Source organism: Oryctolagus cuniculus, chromosome 20 (genome assembly GCF_964237555.1).
Source record: "Oryctolagus cuniculus chromosome 20, mOryCun1.1, whole genome shotgun sequence".
Classification (NCBI taxonomy): Eukaryota; Metazoa; Chordata; class Mammalia; order Lagomorpha; family Leporidae; genus Oryctolagus; species Oryctolagus cuniculus.
The window spans coordinates 37,288,237-37,310,090 of NC_091451.1; the positions used below are offsets into that span (position 1 = coordinate 37,288,237).

The following is a 21,854-nucleotide window of genomic DNA, read 5'->3' on the forward strand; positions in this document are numbered from 1 at the left end:
GGTCTCCCGTGTAGGTGGCATGGAGCCCTCCCCTCTGCCTCCCAGGATGCGCATGAATGAACAGCAGCTTGAACCGGGCCGAGCTGGCACTGGGTTCTCCAATGTGGAGGGCACTGCAGGCAGCGTCTCACCACTGTGTCACATGCCTGTCTCTTTATGCTTTTAATACACAGACATTTACATGCAAAGTAGCCATTGTCAATTAACAGGCTGACTTACTTGAATGATATTCTGCAGTTTGCAGATTTCACTTTGATCAGAACTCTGTGTTCCTTGTGCCTTGGAAGTCTAGAAAAAGAGAATTAGAAAATGATTAAAACATTTTCCTTGGAAAATAGGAAGCCACAAACTAAGTTTATTAAAAGCTACTCTTTAAAAAATGGGTATTTCTCCAATAAACAGTGCCAAATATCCTTTAAAAAAAGCCTTGTCCAGTAGAGAGTAATACACACACACAAAAAGATACCATATTCAAGAATGGGGAGACAACAGTTTTATAAAATATCTAAAGACCAAAAAAAAAATACACTATTTTACTTACTTTAACAAAATGCACATGAGGGTAAATAAGCAGTTTTCTATAAGGAAATTCCTAAAGTGTAAAGTTACTTGATATGAATGTTAATGATCCAGTAAAAATCTTTAAAAAATTAATTTACCCTGAAGATCTCTATCCCAACACATAATAACCTTTGTCTGACAAAAAGTAAAAGAACTGTTGGATTATTCTCATTCAAACTGTATTTTTCATTTATATTAATTTTTAAATTTTTTAACTGATACCCAATAACGGCACATTATGGGATACAATGTGATGTTTCAACACCTGCGCACACTGCACTGTTTAACTCACGGCACTATCTATCCTCTTAACCAGTTAACACTTCTTTGTGGTAAGAATATTCTGAAAAACAGACTGCATGGTTATTATCTAGTCACCCTGCTGGGCATCAGAACACCACAGCTCAAGTCTCAGCTGTAACTGTGTCTGTGTGGACAACCTTCTTCCCTCACCCAGGTCTCCTATCACCACTCCCTTGTCTCTGTGAACACCGACAATTCAAGCATGTTAATGAACCAAAGCTGCTCCATGGCTGACAGAAAGACCACAGAATTTGGAGTAAAAAAGACAAGCATTAGAGCCATAACTGCAGCAATGGATGGGTCACTTTGAGGAGCTTCTAGTTTCCTTGTCTCCAAACAGAGGTAACAAGTATGTCACCTAGTTTACTAAGGATAGCATATAAAGAAGCATTTGGCAAAACATGATACAAAAATTAACTTTTATCATACCGTGCTAGGAAATTAAACCCCCTGAAAGGTCCCAATTATTATGTCTTTCTCAACTATATTTTCCAGTATAGTTCTGTTATGTACTAGGCATTTGTGATATGCATAGCTTCCCTATAAAATCTGCCTTAAGAAACATTTCTTAGAATGCGGCATTCAGGGAAAGGTGCTGTGACACTGCGGGTGAAGCTACTGCTTAGGATGCCCACACCCCCTCCTGGAGTGCCAGTTTCAGTCCGGGTTCCACTGCCTCTTTTTTTTTTTTTTATTGCTAATTTTTTAAAAAGATCTATTTATTTATTTGAAAGTCAGAGTCACACAGACAGAGGAGAGACAGAAAGAGACATACATACACACACACACACACACACACACACACACAGATCCTCCAACCACTGGTTCACTCCCCAAACAGCTACAATGGTTGGGTTTCAGCCAGGCTGAAGCCAGGAGTCAGGAGCTTCCTCTGGGTCTCCCATGAGGGTGCTGGGACCCAAGCACTTGGGCCATCCTCCACTGCCCTCCCAGGGGCATCAGCAGAGAGCCGAACTGGAAGCGGAGCAGCCGGGTCTCGAACCAGTGGTATATGGGATGATGGTGCCACAGGCCGCAGCTTTAACCCACTGCGCCACAGCACTGGCCCCTCCACTGCTTCTGATCCACTTGCCTGTCCCTGGGAATGTGGCGATGATGACTGAGTACCTGAGTCTCCACCACCCATGTGGGAGACCCGGATGTTCCAGACTTCTGGCTTTGGCCTTGCCCAGCCCTGGCTACAGTGGGCATTAGGAGAGTGAACCAGCAGATGGAAGATATTTCTCTGCCTTTCAAGTGAATGAATGAATAAATCTTTTAAGAAAAAAAAAAGTGTGCTTCAGATGGTCAGAATCACCTAGGGTATTTGTTTGAAGGTGGTTTCCATGGCCCTTAAATTGGTTACTAAATCAAAATCTCTGAGAGCAGGACAGGGAATCTACAATATCACCAAGCTCCCTAGGCATTCCTACATATACAAAATTTAAGAACTATTGCTGGGGCTGGTGGTGGGGTGCAGTGAGTTAAGCAGCTGCTTGCAATGCAGCCATCCCAGCAGCTGGTTTGAGTCCTGGCTGCTCTGCTTCCAATCCAGCTCCCTGCTAATGTGCCTGAGAAGGTAACAGAAGACGGCCCAAGTACCTGAGCTCAACACTATGTAGGACACCCGGATGGAGTTCTGCGCTCCTGACTTTGTCCTTGGCCATCCCCAGATTTAGGTCATTTGGAGAGTGAGCCAATGAATGGAAGAGCACGCTCTCTCTCTCCGTAACTCTTTCAAATAAATAAATGCATCTTAAGCAACAACACAACAAACCTACTGGTTTAGGAGAGAAGATGAAGTTTAATTTGGGTATTGGAAATGTCTAGCAACCTGAGAGTAAGCATTTCATTTTAATTGGGATGATTTCTCCTTTTCGTAACTAGATTACATTCACAAAATGATAGAATAAGCTCAACATATATACTTTGTTTTATTCCTACACTGATTAGATTAAATTCAGATGAACAATATTCTTGCTCATTCTAAGTCTCATGTCTACTGACTCTCTCCAGACCACATAAAATCTACTACAGACATAAAAATTTATAGCCTTAAATCACAAAGATTTAATTCCTTTTTAAAAAATTTTGGGGCTAGCATTGTGTGACAGCAAGTAAAGCTACTGACAGCGACACCGGCATCCCATATGGGCACCAGTTCATGTCCTGGTTACTCTACTTCCAATCCAGCTCCTGCTGATGGCCTGGAGAAAGCAGCAGATCACAGCCCACGTGCGTGGGCCCCTGCCACCTACATGGGAGACCCGGAAGAAGCTCCTGGCTTTGTCCTGGCCCAGCCATGGCCATCTAGGGATTGGGCTGATGGACAGAAGATCTCTCTCACTCTCTGTCTCTCCCTCTCACTGCAACTCTTCCAAATATATATATAAACAAATAAATAACTTTTTTGTTTATCTGAAAGACAGACACAGTGAGGGAGAGACAGAGAAACAGAGAGAGCGAGCGATCACCCATCCACTGTTTTCATACTCCAAATGCCTGTAACAACTACAGCTGGGCCAGGCCGGAACCAGGATCCTAGAACTCAATTTGGCCTTCCCAAGTGGGTAGCAGAGACCCAAATACTTGGGCCATTACTTGCTGCCTCCCAGGGTGAACGTTAGCAAAAGCTGGAACAGACAACAGAGCCAGATTCAAACCCAGGCAGTCAAATGTGGAACGGGGAGTCCCAGTGACATCTCATCTGCTGCACCAAAGGCCCACTCCACAAGGATTTAAATTCTAATGCATGAGAAACAACAAAAAAATAGTTTAATACATTTTAAACAGCAATTATCAAATTTTTTTATATATATTACCAGAGCTAATAAAAGCCTCAGCAACATCCAGCAGTGGTTTCAAACACAGTGCCTTAAGAACCTGGGGTGTCCACCCGAGAGTCCTCAGGGACTCCAGAAAGGTGTTGGTTCAACTACAGCAACTCAGTTTTTATCTCTTTTGAGTCCTGGTTCTGTAACTCTTCATTTTTAAAAACAGATCTTTTGGCCAGCACCGCAGCTCACTTGGCTAATCCCCTGCCTGTGGCGCCAGCACCCCAGGTTCTAGTCCCGGTTGGGGCACCGGATTCTGTCCCGGTTGCTCCTCTTCCAGTCTAGCTCTCTGCTGTGGCCCGGGAGTGCAGTGGAGGATGGCCTAAGTGCTTGGGCCCTGCACCCCATGGGAGACCAGGAGGAAGTACCTGGTTCTGGGCTTCGGATCGGCGCAGTGCGCCCGGCCGTGGCAGCCATTTGGGGGGTGAACCAATGGAAAAAGGAAGACCTTTCTCTCTGTCTCTCTAACTCTGCCTGTCAAAAAAAATATCTTTTGCTTGAAGTTAAAAAAAAAATTCTCTCCAAATACTGTACAGAAAAGGGAACAGGCCAAGAAAGATGATCTGACCAAAACCACTTACAAAATCATGGGTAGAATGAGATATATGACATACATGAGACTTGTATAACTTAAATAAAATTTTCACAAAAATTAGAATTAGAACACAAGTTTTCTATTTCCTACTCCAGAGTTCTCTCAGATTTCAAAGCTCTGCCCATAGCTTCCTGTACAGCATAGTTTTCAAAAGCTCATGACAATTTTGACCTACCTGTGCAATATGCCTCCAATGGCCAACTTCGGATTCAAGTCTTGAGACTTCATTGGACAGTCTGTTTATTTCTTGTTGTGAGGAAATTACGTCACCAAAATCCATGTCGTCATCACGGAAAGCTGCAGCGTGGTGACTGGCCCCGTAACTGAAGGCGGACGCTGCGCTGGCGGCTGGTGCGCTGCCGGCCCCCGAGTGCACGGACTGCAGCTTCAGCAGCTGATCCTGCAGTGCCAGCTGTCTCGCTTTCAGGTGGCTGATTTCCACCTGCACATTCAGAATGCATGAGTTAGAGCAGGCATTTACTTTAAGATGACCACACTGATCTTTTCACCATATTAATAACATTAAAAGGTATAATAACTTGAGATTATCCAATGATGATACTCTATTAACTGAATTTGTAACATCCTAACCACAATACTTTTTTAAAAAACAAATACTTGGGACAGGCGTTGGATGCAGTGGTTAAATCACTGCTTGGCATGCCCGTGTTCCATACCAGGGTTCCAGCTCTGCTTCCCAGCCAGCTTCTTGTTAATGGACATGCTGGGAGGTCCCAGATGTGGCCCATGTACTTGGGTACCTGCCACCTACATGGGAGATCCAGATGGAGTTCCCAGCTTCAGGCTGGCCCAGTCCTGGATGTTGTAGGTATTTAGAGTGAACCAGAAGATGGACGATCTCTGTCTGTCTCTTTCTTTCTGCCTTTCAAATGAAATTTTTAAAAAATTTAAATGGCTTTTAAAAAGTAAATTCAAACAAAACTGATTACCAATACCTAGATAATGCTTCCAATAACATGAAGATCAGAATTGTACTCATAAGTTTACTAATACAAGTAAATATGAGTTTGCCGGCTTCTACATACTGAGGTAGAACGTGCAACTTCTTAGCGTTCTGTTTGCTATCAAATCTTAAAGGATGAGGAAAAAAAAATCAAAGCTATGTCATTCTGTGCACTGGAAGTTTCCACAGAATACCTCCTGCATGACGTCTTGGATCTGATCACGGCTGGAATTCAGTGCCAGCCACAAGAGGTGACCGCTTGGGCCTGCACAGCACAGCTGGAAGAATGCCTCGATCCTAAGTCCAGTCTTTCTAGGTAAGAAAACACAGTGGGCCCATGATTACCAGCCCAGGAATCTCAGAAGGAAATTAAGCGTTGAGAGAGACCCTGGCTTTAGCCTTGGCAGAGAGGGGCCAATGGAAACTGACTAAGGAAACAGCAGCATACAAAATTCTAAAGAGCCGGCGCCGTGGCTCAATAGGCTAATCCTCCACCTTGCGGCGCCGGCACACCGGGTTCTAGTCCCGGTTGGGGCGCCGGATTCTGTCCCGGTTGCCCCTCTTCCAGGCCAGCTCTCTGCTATGGCCAGGGAGTGCAGTGGAGGATGGCCCAGGTGCTTGGGCCCTGCACCCCATGGGAGACCAGGAAAAGCACCTGGCTCCTGGCTCCTGCCAGGATCAGCGCGGTGCGCCGGCTGCAGCGGCGGCCATTGGAGGGTGAACCAGCGGCAAAAGGAAGACCTTTCTCTCTGTCTCTCTCTCTCACTGTCCACTCTGCCTGTCAAAAAAAAAAAAAAAAAAAAAAAGAAAAAAAAAAAAAAAAATTCTAAAACCCTGAGCAGAACTTTGAAGGCTAGCAACCCCAAGTCATAGCCCCAAAGAAATTATGAACATGAGACTTGTCCGACTGTCACAACCACTGAGTGAAAGACACTCAAAACATAAAAATAAGTAATCTAGAGAAAACTGAAATAGGCCGGCGCCGTGGCTCACTAGGCTAATCCTCCGCCTTGCAGCGCCGGCACACCGGGTTTGGTTGGGGCACCGGATTCTGTCCCGGTTGCCCCTCTTCCAGGCCAGCTCTCTGCTATGGCCTGGGAGTGCAGTGGAGGATGGCCCAAGTGCTTGGGCCCTGCACCCCACGGGAGACCAGGATAAGTACCTGGCTCCTGGCTTCAGATCAGCGCGGTGCACTGGCCGCAGCTCGCCGGCCGCGGCGGCCATTGGAGGGTGAACCAACGGCAAAAAGGAAGACCTTTCTCTCTGTCTCTCTCTCTTACTATCCACTCTGCCTGTCAAAAAAAAAAAAAAAAAAAAAAGAGAGAGAGAGAGAGAGAGAAAACTGAAATAAGTTTTCTGCACTCCAAGCAGCCCAGAAGACATTCTGCCACAACTGAGGAAACTGAGACCAGGAGACAGACTGCCAGCAAGCAGCAGGATTAACACGTGTGTGAAGCCAGGAAACTGGGCCGACAGAAACCAAGCACAGGGATGCTCTACGTCCTAGCAAACAGGGATTCCCGTTCACTCTTCCTCAGCTAACAGGCGATAAACTGCATCTCAGGAGAACACGAACACGACAATGAGGGCAGCAGATTCAAAAAACGGCAGATCTACACTGTCAAATATTGTGTTTCACACTAGTAAAAAAGTCTGAAACCCACATCCTGCAGATGTAGCAAGGATACAAAGTTGCCATACAATATTTGCACCATGTTGTGAATTTACACAGGTGCAAGCTCTCATAAAAAATATTACATATTTCTAAAAGAAACATTCCAAACTCAAAAGTTCAATGTGCTACTTTAAAAAAAAAAAAAAAGAAACATATCTAAGGCTTGTACCTAAGGCTTGGTTTGAATACTGATGGCTGCTTACAGGTGATTTCTTTCTTTCTTTTTTAAATTAATTTATTTGAGAGGCAGAATTACAGAGAGAGAGAGAGAGGCCTTCCATCTGTTGATTCACTCCCCAAAGGCTAAGGCTGGGCCAATCTGAAGCCAAGAGCCAAGAGCTTCTTCTGGGTCTCCCATGTCAGTGCAGGGGCCCAAGGACCTGGGCCATCCTCCACTGCTTTCCCAGACCATAGCAGAGAGCTGGATTGGAAGAGGAGCTGTCGGGACATGAAACCGGCACCCATATGGGATGCAGTGCCGCAGGTGGAGGCTTAACCAACTAATCCACAATGCCAGCCCCTAATGTGCTAATATCAAGTTAAGTAGAAAATAAAATGCCAGAATTGTCCACATGTTAACTGTGAGATAGGCATCAGAATCGCCTATGGAGCTTTTAAAAATACCAACAGGACTCCTTCCCAGTAAATTGTGTGTATTTTTAAAATTATTACTAACACTTCAGCTGTAAATACATCCCCTGGGTAGGAGCTATTTACTGCTCTGTCATAATGGAAGTTAGCACTATTCAAAGTGTTGACCATGGGCTTATGTATGTTTGCTACCAGTCCACAGCAAGTACCGACATGGGAGAAGGACTTGGCAATAAGTTTGTTATCAGTGTGTATCTTTTTTTTTTTTTTTTAAATTTTTTGACAGGCGGAGTGGACAGTGAGAGAGAGAGACAGAACAAAGGTCTTCCTTTGCCGTTGGTTCACCCTCCAATGGTCGCTGCGGCTGGCATGCTGCGGCCGGCACACCGCGCTGATCCAATGGCAGGAGCCAGGTACTTATCCTGGTCTCCCATGGGGTGCAGGGCCCAAGCACTTGGGCCATCCTCCACTGCACTCCCAGGCCACAGCAGAGAGCTGGCCTGGAAGAGGGGCAACCGGGACAGAATCCGGCGCCCGGACCGGGACTAGACCCGGTGTGCCGGCCGCCGCAAGGTGGAGGATTAGCCTAGTGAGCCGTGATGCTGGCCATCTGTGTGTATCTTAAAAAAAAAAAAAAAAAAAAAAAAAAAAAAGTCAGTGGGCCTGTAACTTTAATTTGAACTTGTAACTTTGTTTTTGTTTTTGTATTAATTTTATTTTTGTAGTAATTCATTTTTATTTTATTTTATGAAATCAATTCCCAATAAATTAGAAATTTGAGCTCCACTTTAAATGTTTACACAAAAATTTATCTTTAATATGAGTGTGTGTATAAGTTTATTTATGTAAGAGGCATAGATACAAAGAGAGACAGAGAGAAAACTCCCAGCTACAGGTTCACTCCCCAAATACTCTCAATAGATGAACCCACCCAAAGCCAGGAGCTAGGAACTCAATCCAGGTCTCTCATGTGGGTGGCAAGAACCCAGTCACTTGAGCCATCACTACTGTCCTCCACTGGGCTTGTATTTGCAGGAAACTGGAGTCAGGAGCCAGAGCTGGGTATCAAACCAGATACTCTAGAATGGACTAAACGCTAGGGGGAACACTTGCCTTGATAAATTTTATTTTTCATCTTTGCATGTCAGGACTAAATAAACTAGAAATCTATGCATCAAAAATTTTAAAAACTCAAATAAAGTTATGGTAGAAATGAACATTTAATCAACCAAGCAAAGAAAACCGATATGATCTAGATAATAAAATAGGAAATGGCTCAATTCAATTTAAGTATGTACTGGACTCCACTTATGAACAAAAAGCTAAAGATAATTTAGTAACAGCATGACACATAGGGACATAGTCTTTATTTTAAAGGATTCAGGAAAACACTGGTTAAATTACATAATATTTATTACCAGCTCCACACAGAAAAGATAAGCCAATTCTAAAACAACTATTTCAATCAAGCTAAAACAAATGCATTTATAAAGCAGTGCAATTATACTTAGCATTTTTTTAAATAAACTCATTTTAATTCCATTTCCCACAAATTTTATTTATCTGAAAGGCAGAGCATGAGTGAGTGAGCGAGCTCATCTGCTGGTTCACTCCCTAAACGCCTATAAAAGCTGGAGCAAGGCCAAGTCCTAGCAAGGAGCCAGGAATTCAGTCTGGATCTCCTGTGTAGACAGCAGGAACCCAATTACCTGACCAACACCTGCTGCCTTCCAGGGCATGCAAGAAGGCATTAGCAAGAAGGTGGAATAGGAACCAGGGCCAGGATGCCAACCCAAGCACTCTGATACGGGATACAGGGAGCACTTTCATTGCTAGGCTCAACACCCACCATTAATATTGATTTTCCATGAAAAATCAAGTACATGCCAACACCAACAAATGGTAAAAATTATATTCAAAAGCATTTTTAAAAAAGAAAATGTCACTGGCAACACTTTGATTTAAAAACAACTTAATAACCTGGGGTGGGCATTGTGGTACAGTGGGTTGAGACGCAGGGGACACCATGTGCTGGATCAAGCATCAGCTACTCTGCTTTGGGTAAGGATTCCTGCTAACACATGTGGGAGGCAGTGGATGACCACTGAAGTGTCCAGGCCCCTACTACCCACATGAGAAACTTGGACTGGGTTTCAGATTCCTGGCTTCAGTCTTGCCCAGCCTTGATGTTGCAAGCACTTGGAAAGTGAACCAGTGGATAGAGGATCTCTGTCACTCTGCCTTTCAAGTAAATTAAATAAGCATTTAAGAAAATAATTTAAAAAACAATTGAAATAATAAATTGGTTTCATAAAGTCACAAATTACATGCCATGGATACTTGAAGATATTTTGTATCAAAACTTATTTTCTTTTAGAAAACAGAAATTAAATTCCATAAAGGTTATTTTATATATTATAAATTTAATTAGCTTACATGATTCTTTTAAAATTAGTGATATCAAATTGAGCTGCATCTTATTAAATTCAACACCCTTTCAATGTCGTTATGGATCTAAATAAGGCTTTAACCCTTAAAATAACTTTGCTAAACGCACGACAATGACGGGAGAGACCTCTACCTCCTTCTGCTGCAGCTGGCTTCTGTAGCTCGCAGACTGCTGCTTTAGCTGAAGCTCCGCTGCTTCATGCCTCTCCTCCAGATCCACACACAGCTTTCTGAGCCTTTCATTCTAGAAGCAAAGAAAACAGTGTTTTCAACAAAAGGACTACAAGTGAAAACTGTTAATGGTAGTTATGTGCATGGCATTCTAAGAAACATACTGATTCTCACGAAGAGATGTCTGATATAAAAGGTCTAAGAATTCTGGCCTTTAAAAATTAATTTGCCGTTCCTATATTCTTAACTTCTTTGTACCCAAATATTAAGTTAGGGAATTAAAAAGCTACAGATTAAACAGAATTGCATTCTTCAAACTGCACAAAAATAAATGCATTACTACAACTTAGAATACCGTTGGAATACAGTAACCTCTTGATAAATGTAACTTGCTGCCGGTATTATTTCTAACTTTGGCAGTATTCCAACTCTGCAGGACACAGAAACAGAGATAGGTGTATTAAGAAATAGCAAACTGCAGTATCATGTAAATATATTCCTCATTAAGGGAAGATGATAAAAAGCTCAGGAAAAAATAAAAAGTCATAAACAATGCATTTTAAAGACAGGACTGGAACAGCTTCACAGTCGTCTTTAATTTTCCTTACCTCTGATTTTAAGACTGCATGAATGGCTTCAATTTCATTTCTTCTAGAATTTGATAAATCTGCTATAAAAGAAACAATATACACTGAATATCTTGATCAACGCCATATGAAGGAATAAACAGGCATTTTAAGAAAACATTTCATTGAATTTAGACAGACTGCAGGCTTACATGAGAGCAATTCAGAAGACACATCACTGGATTTATCACAACTTCCGTTGCTAGGAATGTTCATTTTGCCCATTGCCTGTACCTTACAACATCTACCTTTACCCCTCGGAAGGGTTCTTAAATCCTCGTTGTTGGTTGTGGCCAGAATTGTGTGCAGCAGATTAAGCCACTGCTCGCCATGGGAGCATCCTTTATCAGAGTGACAGTGTGAATCCTGGCCACGCTGCTTCAATCCAGCTTCCTGCCAATGTGTCTGGGAAAACAGCAGAGGATGGCCCAAGTACTTGCACCCCTGCCACCCATGTGAGCCCCGGATGGAGTTCCTGGCTCCTGGCTTCAGCCTGGCCCAGCACCAGTGGTTGAAGCCATCAGAAGCATGAACCAACTGTTGGAAGATCTCTTCAGTCTCTATCACCCACCTCTCAAACAAACAAGTATTTAAAAAAAAATATATTGTGTGAGAAATGAAGTTTTGCAAAATCAAACTCCTTCCCTGCTAGCTTATGCTGTAATCTTAGATAAGACTTAACTTATTCAACTGTTTCCAACACTACCAAATAATTAACAGCCTATAAACAAAGAATAAAAAAGGGGCCAGCGCTGTGGCACAGTGGGTTAATGCCCTGGCCTGAAGCTCCGGCATCCCATATGGGCGCCGGTTCTAGTCCTGGCTGCTCCACTTCCGATCCAGCTCTCTGCTATGGCCTGGGAAAGCAGTAGAAGATGGCCCAAGACCTTGGGCGCCTGCACCCATTGGGAGACCAGGAAGATGTCCTGGCTCCTGCCTTCAGATCGGCGCAGCTCCAGCCGTTGCGGCCAATTGAGAAGTGAACCAGCGGATGGAAGACTTTCTCTCTCTCTCTCTTTGCCTCTCCTCTCTCTGTGTAACCCCGACTTTCAAATAAAAATAAATACATCTGAAAAAAAAAAGAAAATGCACCAAAATACTTAAAAACAATGCACTCATTTTGTTCTGTATATTGTTGTACATTTTCATTTAAAGTTATTTTCATTTCCCTTTAAAAGTAGGGTCAGAGCCTAGCGGTATTAAAATTAAACCATTGATGCTGTCAGAAAACCATCATCCGTAGAGTTATATGTTTTTCTAGGCACTAGTATTTCTTTAATTACTTACAGCATTTAAATATTTTAAAAATAACTTCTGGGGCAGTGTTGTGGTGCAGCAGGTTAAACCATTGCCTGCAGTGCCAGCATCCCATATGGGCACCAGTTCTAGTCCCAGCTGCTCCACTTTCAACCTAGTTTCCTGCTAATGCACCTGGGAAAGCAGCGGAAGATGGCCCAAGTCCCAGGGCCCCTACACCCACGTGGGAGACCTGGATGGAGTTCTTGGCTCGTGGCTTTGGCCGGGCCCAGCCCCTGCTGATGCAGCCATTTGGGGCGTGAACCAGCAGACTGAAGAGCTTTCTCTCCCAGTCACAATTTCTGAACTACAGTTTAAATCAAAAGAAAATACAGGGGCCAGCGCTGTGGCACACTAGGTTAATCCTCTGCCTGCGGCGCCGGCATCCCATATGGGCGCCGGATTCTAGTCCCGACTGCTCCTCTTCCAGTATAGCTCTCTGCTGTGGCCCGGGAGGGCAGTGGAGGATGGCCCAAGTGCTTGGGCCCCTACACCTGCATTGGAGACCGGGAGAAAGCACCTGACTCCTGGCTTTGGATCGGCGCAGCTCCAGCCGTGGTGGCCATTTTGGGGGTGAACCAATGGAAGGAAGACCTTTCTGTCTCTACCTCCCACCATCTAACTCTGTCAAATAAAAAAAAAAAAGGAAGAAAAAAATACACACTACATGTAACAAATTACAGCGACTCACATTTCTTGTTTTGAAAATTACCAGGTAGGGCTGCTTCTGTGGTTCTTACATCTCTCTTTAAACAGCGAAAGGTCTTATTGCTACTCTGAAGAGGACAAAGTGGAATCCAGTCTGCTTGGAAGGGAACTGTTCAAAGCAGCAATTCTTTCAAAGAGCAACTTAAAAGGTTTATGCAGATCCCCATCTACCCTGGTCCCTCCCCTCCTCCACAAACCCCAGCCTTCGTAAGCACAGGCGCAGTGCCACGCAGACGACAAAATGCTGACTTCCTCAGTGCGGGAAAACAGAAGCGCTACCATCCGCTGACAAGCACTATCTGTCAGGCACAGCTGTAGGCGTTTCACACTTACTCTCCCATTTAATTCTCTCACAACCTCACGATATTCATCAGTGGATGAATGGTTAAGTGTGTGTGCGTGTGTGTACGTGTGTGTTCGATAGATGGGATGACCCCTGTTTACCAGACACAGAAACTGCTTTTTAGAGCTTAAGTATTTAAACATTTGCCAAAGACAGCACAATTTATAATGCACAGAAATGGGATTTTTTTTAAAGAAAGATTTATTTGAAAGTCAGAATTACAGAGATAGGGAGAGACAGAGACAGACTGATCGACCATCCGCTGGTTCACTCCCCAAATGGCCACAATAACCAAGACCAGGCCAGGCCAGACCCAAGTCAGGAGCCAAGAGCTTCATCGGGGTCTCCTATGTGGGTGCAGGGCCCAAGGTATCCTCTGCTGCTTTCCCAGGCACATTAGCAGGGAGCTGGAGTGGAGTAGTGGGGAAACAAACTGGCACCCACAAAGGATGCTGGTACCACAGAAGGCGGCTTACCCCGCTGAGCCACAGCACCAGTACCAGAAATGGAATTCCAACCCATCTTCGTCATTTAAAAGCCCAAAGTTCCAATCTTGGCTAAATCAACAGAATGGTAGAACAACTTTTTAATACTGAAAACGTGGTTGGTTTTGAACTGGCGCCCATAAGGGATGCCAGCATTGCAGGCGGAGGCTTGCCCCACTACGCCAACACCAGCCTTCAAGGTGCACCAGCAGTGTTATTTTGGAACTGTTGTCTTGTCCACTGCTGGTACAGGGTAAACAACAAATGCTTGTTGAATGACTAAATGAACTGCACTCAGATCCCACTTTTAAGTAATACACAAAAACAATAAGTGAGGTATTAAGGAAGTCCTAGCGTAACATAAAACAAAAATAAAAGCATCAAGCCAGGACAGAATTTGAATCACTCACTCACATCATTTTTATTGAGTATCTACTATCCACCACAAAGTTGCCACACACTGATAATGTAAGGACCAAAAAGCACGCCCACCCTGGGCCTCCAGGAAAGATCAATTAGAAATTAACATGGCAAGTGCCTCAGGGAGAGATGCACAAAGTTGTCAGAACACAGAGCACCAGCGGTCAGCCTGCCGGGAGTCAGAACGGCCGGGCAGGTTGCACAGGGAAACTGTTTTCCAGGTAGTGGAGGGTGAGGAAGGACACAGAGAAGGAAGAGCCTTCGGGGCAGAGGCCTGGAATCCCACAGGTACCTGACCGGGCTCCGAGTGGCGGCAGCTCCGGGCCCAGCATGTGTGCACCTGTGACCAGTGGTGGACCGGACTAGACACAGTAGTTGACCCCAGACAAGGCAAGTCCGTGGCCATGAAAAACTAAGAGTTTTGGAATCTGCAAGTATTACTTGTATGCCAATTTCTTTTTTGAAAGAGTCATTGGCAATACAACAGATAATGGAACATGAGAGAAACAGTCCCGGGAGAGATTTCGGGATCTGACCCCAAGAGGAAGGGTGGACGGGGAAGGCCAGTTCTGACCTGGGATACAGAAGACCTGGTGACCACCGGGCAGGAGGAGACGGAGAGATTCCTAACTCGGGGAACTGGGTGGACGGTGAGACCGCTGATCGGAGAACACAGCACACAGGGCAGGGAACGGAATGAATTCCACCTCAAACACACACACCCTGGCTGAGGGATGCTAGCAAGCTGCTTCCTGGCCATGCCTAGCCAGAGGCACTCAGCCCTCTCCGCCTGCCTCCAGGGCCCGTGACACTTTGCTGGGCACACACGGAAGTCCACTCCAGGCCCAAGCCTGGCCCGGCCGCACTTCCCACCCGCAGGCGCCCCGAGCAGCAAGGCAGAGTTCAGCGGCTCCACCGTCTCGGCTCTACAAGAGACACCGCGGGAAATCTAGACAGAGGCAGCCTCCGCTTCAAATGCCTATCGGGTCTCCGTTAAATCGGGATTTTTAAAAGACCTAAACCAGAGCGTTAATTCACAGAAAACAAACCCGTCTCAAAGGAAACGCTCTCATCCAAAACATAAACCGGACCCCTTCCGCCCTGGAGGGCACACCCGGACTGAAACTGAAGAGCCCCTGCTCCAAGAGGGTCCTGCAGAACGGACACGCCAAGACACCAAGCTGGCAGCTGACTTCACCTCTGGTCCCCACGTCACCGGGAAAACAAGAGGACTTCAACCACGAGCGACGGGGCTAAGGCCACCCAGAGAAGGGGGCTCTCCCCTGTCCTGCCGCGGTGCCCCAGAAAGGGGCGGCCAAGCAGGCCGAAAACGCAGTAGCAGACACACACCCGGGCCTCCGAGGGCAAGAGTCACCAGCGTCACGGAGTCGTTTCAGCTGTCACCCAAACAGACCAGCAAAGCAAACGCCCAAACGAGGCGGCCACTGGCCCTGTGGTCAGTTAGACGACCACCATCGGGCCCGGCCCAGATGAGGGCTAAGCAAGCGGTGGGCGCAGGTGCGCCGAGCCGCACCAGGGTCCGCACGGGGAGGAGGGCCTGGCCGCCCCCAGGACCCCGGGGAGGAGGAGTGTGCAGCGCAAGGGCGGGGTGGCGCCGCGTCCCCTGACGGACGCCGGTGGCAACCAAACGCGCGTCCGCGGGGTCCCGGCGAGCCCTCCCTCCCTCGCTCGCTCCAGCTGTTACCTTCCACTTCCTCCGCGCCTTCCAGCAGCATGTCCTTGGTAAAGTTGGAGATCTGGCCCGTGAGGGACGCCAGGCTGCCCCCTACCTGACCCAGGGACTGGCCCAGGCCGGAGCCGAGGCCCCCGAGCCAGGACGACATCGCTGCGGGCTGAGACGCCGACTCGGTCCGCTCCGAAAACAAGCGCGCAACGCGGGGCAGGCGGCGCCGCCAAGCGTCCTCCGGCCGCGGCCTCCGCGCGACTGGGCCAGAACTCGGAGCTCAGGACGTGACCGCACAATGCGGGGTTCCCAGGCAACGCTGGCTCGGGGGCTCCCACCAACCGCCCGGGGACGCGCAGGCCCGGCGCGGGGCTTTGCCAGGGGCCCGGCCCTCGTGACACAGTCACCCCGAGGAGCCTCCGCTCATCCCCACGACTCCCCGCCGTCCGAGTCGGGCCGCTTCTTCCTTTGCTTTAGTGACTTTCCCCAGGTCCGTGGGCAACTCCTGCCAACTCGACGCCGGCCGCCATGACACTCGCTCTGGAAGCGGCCGTGGACCATAGAGACGCGCCGCCGCGGTGCAGAAGGGCCGCACAGAGCCGCCGGACGTGGCCTTGGCGCAAAGGAGCGTGGGACCGCGGAGGACTGGGTGCGTTCCGGCGGGGCCGGGCGCCTGCAGGTCCAGGCAGGGTCAGCGTCCACGTAGCCCGCGGGCTTTGGCCATGAGAGGAGCGGCCGGAAGCACCGGTTCCCGACGCTTGCCTCCGCGGTGTTCCCAGCCCGAAGCCCTGGACGCGGGAACCGGAGGGCCGTCATGCTGTTCTTGAACGTGTCCGTTCGGACTGGACCGGCGAACGCGGCGGTTGGAGATGCGGCCGAGCGGTTCCTCGGGACGCGTCACGCGCACCCTATACGGATCGCCCAAGCCGCCGGGGGCTGCGTGGGGTCCGGGGGCCCAGCGGGAAGGCCGAGCTGCGGCCCGGAGACCCGCGGCGGTTTCTCCGGTGGGAACGCTGGCCTCTTTGCTGTCGATGGGTTTTGCTCGTGAGGCCGACTTCACAGCCTGCTTGCAGGGCCATCTCCTCTGAGCGCGGGCTGCACTGGGACGGGGACCCGAGCTCCCAGCCTGGGAGACGCCCGCGGCTCTGTGTTCCGAAAAGGATGCGATGGCTCTGCACTCTTACGGGCAGTGCCTGCGGTATTCGGAATCCGGTGGCTCCAGGCTATCGTTGCGCTCTGGGGCGTGGATGCTTCTAAAAGCCAACGTGCAGCTTATTCTGGGAATGTTTATTAAGTGCTGTCCACGTGTTTATGCGGAAGACATCATAGCCTCGAAAACTCGAATGCCTCTAACAAGTCTGCGATGTATCCGAGGGAAACACCTGCCGACCCGAGGAGCGACCACCAGGGCAGTTTGCCCTCGTGATGTTCACGCAAGATCTGTTTCATCTTAGCCGCGGAGTAGCCACGCCCTTGTTCTTATCTCTTCCCTGAAGTGCCCTCCCTGGGGTCACTCCGCAGCCAATGCCGTCTCCGCAGCTTCAGTTCAGAGCCAGTGTTTGTGAGCAGTCGCGTTCTACGGGCAGTGATCTCCAAGTGTAGGCAGTCTGCCCGTAAAGACGAATGAAAAGTCAGTGTCATGAGTGTGAGCGCCAAGACGCATCGCTGGGCTCGTGTCTCTAGGGCCCAGGTCACTCATCATCTACCCTGAATAAGCCTTTTTTAAAAGTGTTATTTAAGGTACACACATTTCATGTTTGTCCTGTGTACGGAGTCAGGGACATAGTGACACTTCCCACCCTTCTTCCTGCTCCCTCTCCTGTTCCCATGCTTACTTTTGACAAAGATCTATTTTCAGTTTTCTTTATACTCCTAGGATTAACCCTCACCTTTTTACAGTGCCTGGGTCTGTCACTTTCTAGATGTGTGACCTTGGGCAGGTTACTCCCACTCAGCAGTTTTTCATTTGGAAAATGATAACAACAGTGCTTACTGGGTGGTTGTTAGGAGGATTAAATAAGGCAATATTTTCAAGTGCTTGGAAAAATACATGCTAATTTCTGTAGACGTGCACCACCATTAGTGTCTGCTGTTGCTCTAGATGTCGGGGATGCGGCAGGAAAGGAAGCCAGAGAGAGCCCTGATCTGAGGTTTGCAGATAACAAACCAAAGCAGTGAGGGTAAGGGCGTGACCTGTGACCGGAGGACCACGGGAAGGCTGTGGGAGGTGGGCTGGGAAGGCCTCCCGTTAGGTGCTCTTTGGACACAGACCTGGAGGAAATGAGCGAGGCACGGTACCCGGGGAAGAGCAGCCAGGCAGAAGGACGCAGCTGATGCAAAGGCCTTGAGGCCTGAGAGCCCTTGTAGCTTGGTGGGTTTGCAGAAAGGCAAGGATGGCTAGAGAGCGGGCTGGGAAGGTTCTAGGCAATGAGGAGGCAGATGGCACAGGGTGGAGTAGCCATTGTGAGGACTGGCTTTACCCAGGGGGATGGGCAGTGAACGAACTCAGGACCCAACTGGGTTCCTGAGTGATGCTGAGCATTTTACCTGTTGAAAATTGAGCTCTTAGGCCGGCGCCGCGGCTCACTAGGCTAATCTTCCGCCTACGGCGCTGGCACACTGGGTTCTAGTCCCAGTCGGGGCGCCGGATTCTGTCCCAGTTGCCCCTCTTCCAGGCCAGCTCTCTGCTGTGGCCAGGGAGTGCAGTGGAGGATGGCCCAAGTGCTTGGGCCCTGCACCCCATGGGAGACCAGGAGAAGCACCTGGCTCCTGCCATCGGATCAGGGCGGTGCACCAGCCGCGGCGGCCATTGAAGGGTGAACAGAAAAGGAAGACCTTTCTTTCTTTCTCTCGCTCTGTCTCTCTCCCTCACTGTCCACTCTGCCTGTCAAAAAAAAAAAAAAAAAAAAAAGAGAAAGAGAAAAAGAAAATTGAGCTCTTTTCCTGCTTGTTTACGTAATCTCTGAAGTTCCGTTTCCATGAATTCATCCCAGGCCACAAAGATGCTGCAGGTAATGAAGACCAATGCAGATACAGCCTTTACTTCATTGACTGGCTAACGGAAAGGCCATGTCCTAAAACCTCCCCGTGGGGAACTTTTCCTGTGCTGTTGCAAATGTGCCAGTAAATCACGTCTTTGATAATGGCGGTGTGGGAGGGGACGTCAAAAAAGGCTTGTTAGGAGTTGATCATTGTTGAAGTTGGGTGCTGAGCGTGTAGGGGTTCTTTATAATAAGGTTTGCTTTTGTGTATGTTCAGAAATGTTTTATGGTGAAGAGTTACAAAAGATACCAAGTTTGGTAACATCTGGGCTGAAAACGCCTCTTCCTGCCAGATATCCCTGTGGCTAATACAGACGGCCTTCCTTGTCCCTCACCAGGTGGCAAAGCTCACCCAGCACAGTCGCACATATCACACCAGACAGAGCCCAGGGGCTTCACCTGGTGACGGGCTCTAGGCTGCCCAGGTGAAATGCTGAACCTGTGACTTCTGAAACCTCAATGGATAGGAAAAAAATAAAAATAAAATTTTATATATATATATAAAACATATAGACATATATACACACACACACATACTGTCAGCTGCAAGCTGGTTTTCCTTGCTGTCCATATACCTCTAGGGAAAAGGAGTTCCTCTGTCCTAGGAAAACCATCCAAATGGATTTATGTATGAAAGTGTAAAGCAAACATGCATTTTTAAAATACAAGGGTACAAAAAGTTCATGGAAATGAGATTAAATTTATGTTGGTAGAAAAAATTTTAAAATCCATGCATAGTTTTTCCTAATACATATTTTCTGAATCTTTTGAAGACATCTCATATACACGAATTTCAGCAAAGTTGCATCATCATAAACTTTTTTTTATTTTTTTTTTTGACAGGCAGGGTGGACAGTGAGAGAGAGAGACAGAGAGAAAGGTCTTCCTTTGCCGTTGGTTCACCCTCCAATGGCTGCCGCGGCCAGCGTGCTGCAGCCAGCGCACCGCGCTGATCTGATGGCAGGAGCCAGGTACTTATCCTGGTCTCTCATGGGGTGCAGGGCCCAAGGACTTGGGCCATCCTCCACTGCACTCCCTGGCCACAGCAGAGAGCTGGCCTGGAAGAGGGGAACTGGGACAGAATCCGGCGCCTTGAATGGGACTAGAACCCAGGGTGCCGGCGCCGCAAGGCGGAGGATTAGCCTAGTGAGCCACGGCGCCGGCTATCATCATAAACTTTTCAACTTTGTTTTTCTACAGAGTTTGGAAGCTCCTTCATATTAGTCTGTTTCAGAATCTTACGCTTATAATTGCCTTTTTCTCCTTTAAACATTACCAGCTTTCTGTCGAGAAAAGTGAAGGATTTGGCGCTGGTGTCCCCACTTCCCTTCCTCGGGCTCTCAGTGTGGGGAGAGCACAGCTGCTGGTGCAGCCAGCAGGGCCGACCTGATCTGACCTGTTCCTCGCGGCTGAGCCAGCTGCTGCGCCAAGATTACGTTTCCTTGATTTTTCAGCTTTGGTTCTTCCTGAAGTTAACAGATTCCATTTTTTAAAAACTTGCACAATGTTTTACCATTACAAATAAAATCATTGTCGGTAAAGCTTGCCAACAGAATTGTAAAACATGCTCCTAATTCAGTTTCGACTGAATTCTGCTGGTTCACTTACTCATCCTCTCTGCCCAGGCTCTGCTCTCTGCTCTCTGACTCTCTGGGCCTGTGTTTCTTTCCGGAAGCTTGTCAGTCTCTTTATCACTGATGCTCTGGACTTCATGGTGAGCTTTGGTGTGGATTTGTGCCAGGCACTCCGTGAGCCCTTTCAAAAACCACGGCTTTTAGCTACACAAATGAGAGAAAATATTTTTTTACTGATGAGTGGTTGCTCTCTGGGGAATCTTGCTTCTCGCAGACGTAAACCAAACCTCCTGATTTCAGCCCAGCTCTCACCCCACCTCCCAAGATGCCATGCTTCCTGTGTGTTCCTGGGCGTACGTGCTTGCTAACACTGGGTAATCAGCTTTGTGGTTCTGCTCACTCCTGCATTAACTTCTCCTCCCTTCTGCACTCGCGGGAGTGGCTGCCGCGTGGTCCCCAGTCTGTCTGCCCCTACGTAGTCAGCAAACCCTTGCTTTTTGGCCTGGCTGATCCCAGCGCCCGCTCTGTCCCTACTTTGGACCACACCATTTCAAGCACATTAGCCAGCAGCACCTGTGTCTGTGGGTGCCCACCCTGCCTGTGTGCCGAGTGGACACGCACCTTGCGAAGTCTACAGCGAAGCTGCGCCCACCTGTCTGCGTGGGCTGGCTTCCCTCCCTCTAGGCTTTCCCTCTCTGGGGACACTGCAGGCATTTGGGATACCCACATCCCATATCAGAGGGCCTGGGTTCAGGTCCTGGCTCTGCCCCCAGTAACAGCTTCCTGTTAACGCGCACCCTGGGATGCAGCCGTTGATGGCTCAGATACTTGGGTCTCCGCCACCCTTGGAGGAGATGAGCATTGATTTGACAGTTCTGGGTGTTAGCCAGACCCAGGCCAGGAGGCTGTTGCAGGAATTTGGGGGAGTGAACCAGCAGATGGGAGATCTGCTTTTCAAATACAAGTTTTTAAAAATTGGGAGGAGGGGGCTGGCATGGTGGCACAGCAGACTGAGCCACGACTTGTCATGCCAGCATCCTTTGTAGTGCACCAGTTTGAATACTTGTTATTCTGCTTCCAATCTAGCTTCTCGCTAATGCACCTGGGAAGTGCTTGGGGGCCTTGCCACCCACATGGGAGACCTAGATGAAATTCTTGGCTCTTGGCCAGTCTGGCCCAGACCTGGCCATTGCTGCTTTCTAGGGGAGTGGACCAGCAGACAGAATCTTTCTTCCTGCCATTCTTTCAAATTAAAAAGAAATTATTTTGGGGCCGGCGCCGTGGCTCACTTGGTTAATCCTCCGCCTGCGGCACCAGCATCCCGTATGGGCGCCGGGTTCTAGTCCCAGCTGCTCCTCTTCCAGGCCAGCTCTCTGCTGTGGTCCCGGAGGGCAGTGGAGGATGGCCCAAGTGCTTGGACCCCTGCATCCACATGGGAGACCAGGAGGAAGTACCTAGCTCCTGGCTTTGGATTGGCACAGCGCTGGCTCCCTCTCCCACTGTTTAAACTCTACCTGTCAAATAAAAAAAATAAT

The 21,854-nt window shown here is 48.1% G+C and overlaps 1 protein-coding gene across 3 annotated transcripts in view; it reads right to left on the bottom strand.

Annotated features, from left to right (window-relative positions):
- Positions 1-16,278, bottom strand: part of TRIP11 (thyroid hormone receptor interactor 11) — a 79,158-nt gene extending 62,880 nt beyond the window's left edge. For 2 of the 3 annotated variants that reach the window (XM_008271915.4, XM_002719595.5), the window contains exons 1-5: positions 15,726-16,278; positions 10,751-10,812; positions 10,105-10,215; positions 4,469-4,735; positions 220-288 (exon numbers count right to left, since the gene is read on the bottom strand). In XM_008271915.4, coding sequence (XP_008270137.1) covers positions 220-288; positions 4,469-4,735; positions 10,105-10,215; positions 10,751-10,812; positions 15,726-15,864 — 648 coding nt within the window. In that variant the 5' untranslated portion in view covers positions 15,865-16,278. The remainder of the gene's footprint in view (positions 1-219; positions 289-4,468; positions 4,736-10,104; positions 10,216-10,750; positions 10,813-15,725) is intronic. The other variant, XM_008271914.4, reaches the window with a different exon arrangement.
- Positions 16,279-21,854: the final 5,576 nt, after the last annotated feature.